Raw genomic sequence first — 5,348 nt, forward strand, 5'->3', positions numbered from 1 at the left:
ACACACACACACACACACACACACACACACACACACACACACACACACACACACACACACGCGCGCGCTCACGTGTGTGTGTGTGTGATGACCGTGATAATAAAACTGTGCAGTTGCTGCAGTGAGGAAACATTTTAAAGCAAAGCCTCCGAGTGTCGTTTTGTTTTTTTAAAGCTGTGTTTCTGTTTTGATACGATCCAAACAGCCTGACCCAGTGTGACCTGCAGGGCCCGTCAGAACTGGGCTGGAGCACGGTCCCGTCTCAGCACCAGCCACACACCTTATCCAGGCCCCAAACAAAGCCCCACACTCTCAGACCTCACCAGGATGCAGCTCTGCTAACATGAGGCTGAGCTGGTACCACGTCTGCGGTTACCCGGTCCCAGAACCAGAGCTGCTGTTTCACCTTTGACCAGATGTTTCTGCTGGCTGACAGCATCAACATCTGTCTTCTTGGTGGTGGCGACCACCTTATTGGAATGATAAATATTGTCCAACAAGCATCGACGTCAGCGTCAACACGGTTCTGATGAGCTGATTCACTTCAGATCAATGAGTTGATCATGAATGATCGATAATCTTTCAAAGGGTTTTAAGGTTCCAGAGGTGCAGGAGCGGTGCCGGTACTCACAGTCCAGGTGGCTCTGTCTGATCCCCTCCACATCTTCAGCGTGGATCAACTGGTAGCACCTCTTCCCCACGATGTCCACCGGAGTCAGGTCCATGTAGTCGTTGATCCTGAGACGCAGTGGACACATGGACATCAGTGTGAGGACAAAGAGCACCGTGGAGTCACAGAACCTTCATTAGTAAACTGAACGGTGACTAAACAGAACTCCTGCAGCCGAGTTACAAACAGAACCTGCTCAGGAGCGCCCAGGTTTACAGACACCGAGCTCAAGTGTGGTGTGGTAGTAGCTGAGAGTCCTTCACACGTGGTCCTGTAAGACCACCTCAGTGAACGAGCTACAGGTGAACGAGCTACAGGTGAACGAGCTACAGGTGAACGAACTAAAGGTGAACAAGCTAAAGACGAACAAGATAAAAGTGAACGAGCTAAAGACGAACAAGATAAAAGTGAACGAGCTAAAGGCAAACGAGCGAAATGTGAACAAGCTAAAGGTGAATGAGCTACAAATGAACGAGCAACAGGTGAATAAGATAAAGATGAACAAGCTAAAAGTGAACGAGCCACAGGTGAACGAGCTAAAGATGAACAAGCTAAAGATGAACGAGCTACAAATGAACGAGCAACAGGTGAATAAGATAAAGATGAACAAGCTAAAAGTGAACGAGCTAAAGATGAACAAGCTAAAGGTGAACGAGCTACAGGTGAACAAGCTAAAGGTGAACAAGCTACAGGTGAACGAGCTACAGGTGAACAAGCTACAGGTGAACGAGCTAAAGGTGAACAAGCTACAGGTGAACGAACTACAAGTAAACGAGCTAAAGGTGAACGAGCTACAGGTGAACGAGCTAAAGATGAACAAGCTAAAAATGAACGAGCAACAGGTGAACGAGCTGAAGATGAACAAGCTAAAGGTGAACGAGCAACAGGTGAATAAGCTAAAGCCCAGCACAGACAGCAGCACTTGTCTTTCAGCTGTTTCTTGTAAAACTTGTCTCCAGAAGTTTCCTTTGGACACCACAGGAGGACAGGACAGTTTCCTGTCTCAGTGGGAAGGAGGACGGTTGGGGACACTAATGTCCAACAGCTGATAACAGCACACTATGTTCTTGAGGAGAAACAATTCCTCCCACTTTCTCATTCTCCTCTAAAGTCCTCCTCCAAATGGAGGCGTAATGGGAGCGACTCGCCACTTTACTGCCGAGACGATTTCTGTCGCTCCACGCCCAGAAGCATCATCTGCCTCCGTCTCCTCCAGACACAAAAAGCAATCTGTCCACCATCATGTCCCCCTCGTTTTATTATAAAACATGAAGGCGGGATTCTTTTTTGATTTGGAGGTAGCCCGATATGAATCTCTGCAGTCAGCCAGTTAACTCCTGCTGCCTATCTGCGTTATCTGGACACGAGGAGGAGACGGAGCCATCAGAGACGCGTTTCAGCGTTAAACCGGGAGGATCGGGTCACACTCCTCATGAATAAAAAGCTCAGATCAGGAAAAAGACGACGACTACGGAGCAGGAATACACAAACGGCAGGTCGAACGCTCAAAGGAAGCTTCGTGTTTTACAAATTGAGGACGTGAGGAAGGAGATGGGAAACACAAACACAGTCAACGTTAAAAATAAAAACATTTTTACAGATAGAAAATACAAAAAAATTAATTTGGAAACACTGGAGGAGTAACAGTTTCTGCCAAAACACAGGAGCATGCTGAAATATGGTGAGGAAGCTGAAACTAAGGTAAAACAAGCAGAACTAGAGCTAAAATAAACAGAGCAGGAGTTAAATAAGCAGAGAAGGAGCTAAAATATGTATAACCGTTGCTAAAATAAGCCAAGTAGGAGCTAAAATGAGCATAGCATAAGCTAAAATAGGCATAGTGGAAGCTAAAATAAGCAGAGCAAGAGCTAAAAGCTAAAAACAAAACAGCTAATAACTACAAGTTAAAGAACAGAACTGAACTTACTAAAACAGATTGTAAAGCTAAAATACGCTAAACAGATGCTAAAACGTCCAAAAAGGAGATAAAACAAGCTAAATGGATGCCAAACTTTTTAAAACTGTAGCTAAAACGAGCAACAATGAAGCAAGTAACAGCAAAACAAAAGCTAAAAGTATCAGAACTGTTGCTAAGACTAAAATGAGCGTGATGGTCGCTAAAACCCAACAGAAGTAAAATTTTAGGTAAAATCAACAAAACAGGATCTGAACTTAGAAAAACAGATTGTTGGACTAAAATTGGCAACACAATAACTAAAAGCTTAAACTAGCAAAAATATTGCTAAAAGCTAAATGAAGCAAAAAACAAAGTAGCAAAGAAGCAGCTAAAATTAGTAAAACAGATGCTAGTATTAAACAGAAGCTAAACGTAGATAAATGGTTGCATAAATTAGCAAATTTATCACTAATATTTGTTAAACTGTTGCTATAAACTAAATTCAGCTAGATGGTAGCTAAAAGCCAAAAGAAACAAAATGGTAGCTAAAATGGAGAAAATAGATTGTTAAGCTGAAAATAACAGCAACTAAAAGCTAAAACAGTAGCTAAAAGCTAAATTAAGCTAAACGTAACAAAACTGTAGCTAAGCTAATAGAAGTTGAAAGTAACAAAACTGTAGCTAAAAGCTAAATGAAGCTAAAAGTAACAAAACTGTAGCTAAAAGCTAATTGAAACTGAAAGTAAAACTGTAGCTTAAAGCTAAATGAAGCTAAAAATAACTAGCTAAAATCTAATTCAGGAAAAAGTGACAAAACAGTAGCTACAAGCTAAAGGAAGCTAAAAGTAACAAAATAGCTACAAGCTAAATGAAGCTGAAAGTAACAAAACTAACTAAAACCTAATTGAAGCTGAAAGTAACAAAACTGTAGCTAAAAGCTAACTGAAGCTGAAAGTAAAACTGTAGCTTAAAGCTAAATGAAGTTAAAAATAACATAACTGCAGCTAAAAACTAATTCAGGCAAAAAAAGTGACAAAACAGTAGCTACAAGCTAAAGGAAGCAAAAACTAACAAAAATAGCTACAAGCTAAATTAAGCTAAAAGTAACAAAACTGTAGCTAAAAGCTAATTGAAGCTGAAAGTAAAGCTGTAGGTAAAAGCTAACTGTAGCTAAAAGCTAATTAAAGCTGAAAATAAAACTGTAGCTAAAAGCTAATTGAAGCTAAAAGTAACAAAGCAGTAGCTACAAGCTAAATGAAGCTGAAAGTAATTTAACTTACCAAACTAAAGTTAAAGTTTTTTAAAACTAAAATGTGTTTGTGACAACGCGCGGCCCCGTGTCGCCCACCTGTTCTCGCAGTACACGATTTTCAGGTCCATGTTGACTCTGGTCACAAACATCTGACAGTCGATGCGGACCTCGTTGATGGTGGGTGGCGGCAGGGCGTGGGCCACCACCACCATCCCCATGATCTGATTGGGCACCGAGCGGCTGTGGGTCAGAGCCATCCGGATCCGCAGACAACCGGTGACGTGGATCACCTGGAGACCCAAAAAAGGTTTTGTTGAAGTCCTGAAGATGGTTTGTGTTTTATAAACGCTGAAGCAGGAAAGCACTTTTTATTTAATCAACTTTTCTCCAGTTTTTTTAATTTTCACCAGAGTTTTACCAGTTTTTGCTTTGAGGACCAGGACAGACCGACTAACTGTTGGGTCCAGAACTCCAGAAATGTAACAAACACAAAGCCACTGCTTAAAAACCACACAGAGTTTTGTGTTCTGGTTTTTGTCTTCCACTCACTTTATATCCTGAGGACTTGATGTGCACTCCTCTCTTGGTGAGCGTAGACTTCATCCGGATGAAGAAGGAACGTTCCAGAGAATTATCAGGCGACAGGAGACTGGGACTGTTGGACTCCACTGTTGAGGACAGAAGACACGTCTGAGTTCACGGTTTACAAACGATTCTGACCTTCAGCTGACCTTCACTATACTGGATCTTTACTGGATTTGATTTTAAAACCCAGAGAACTTGTTCAGGAACATCAGAAACTCATACACTTCGAGGTGAATGTTCCCTCATCAGAACCTCTGACCCTCTTAGATAAATGTTCCCTTGTCTGAACATCCAACACCCTGAGGAGAACTCTCCTGTTTCCACTCTGAGGTGAACATGATGACAGGACTGGACCGACCCGGGTGTAAAGTTTCTCTAACGTGGCCTTTAAACGTGAGAAACGGAGCAGAGCCTGAGGAACCGAGAGGTTTTAATCAGAGTTAAATAAATATCTGTCAACTGGACTCATCAGCCAATCAGAGCTGCTGTCAAACTGTCCATTATCTGACAGCCGTTCATGATGTTCAAACAGGAAAATGGTTTTAAAAAAGCTCCATCAGGAAGACCGGGCAAAAATTAAAAGATTTATTGAAGAAAAACATTTTGAGAAGCTGCAAACTTTTTAATTTTTACTATAAAAATAAAAGAGAATAATTTATCAATAGAAAAGAACACCAGTTACCACAAAAATGTACCGTGTGGAACCTTGGTTCATGGATGGAGGGATGATGGAGGGAAGATGGAGAGATGATGGATGGATGGAAGATGGATGGATGAATGAATGATGGATGAATGATGGATAGATGATGGATGGAGGATGGATGGATGGATGATGATGGATGGATGATTGAAGACAGATGAGTAGATGATGGGTGAATGATGGATGGATTAATATGAATGGATGATGGATGGATGGATGTGGAAGGATGGATGACAAATGGACA

General features: G+C 41.7%; 1 protein-coding gene across 1 annotated transcript in view; it reads right to left on the reverse strand.

The window, feature by feature from the left end:
- The window catches only part of LOC119427226 (neuronal PAS domain-containing protein 3), a 162,415-nt gene that overhangs the window by 14,971 nt on the left and 142,096 nt on the right, over positions 1-5,348 (reverse strand). The window contains exons 7-9 of the mRNA XM_037694805.1: positions 4,369-4,487; positions 3,916-4,109; positions 632-738 (exon numbers count right to left, since the gene is read on the reverse strand). Coding sequence (XP_037550733.1) covers positions 632-738; positions 3,916-4,109; positions 4,369-4,487 — 420 coding nt within the window. The remainder of the gene's footprint in view (positions 1-631; positions 739-3,915; positions 4,110-4,368; positions 4,488-5,348) is intronic.

This window comes from Nematolebias whitei, chromosome 21, assembly GCF_014905685.2.
Source record: "Nematolebias whitei isolate Nwh7 chromosome 21, NemWhi1, whole genome shotgun sequence".
In the NCBI taxonomy this organism is placed as follows: domain Eukaryota; kingdom Metazoa; phylum Chordata; class Actinopteri; order Cyprinodontiformes; family Rivulidae; genus Nematolebias; species Nematolebias whitei.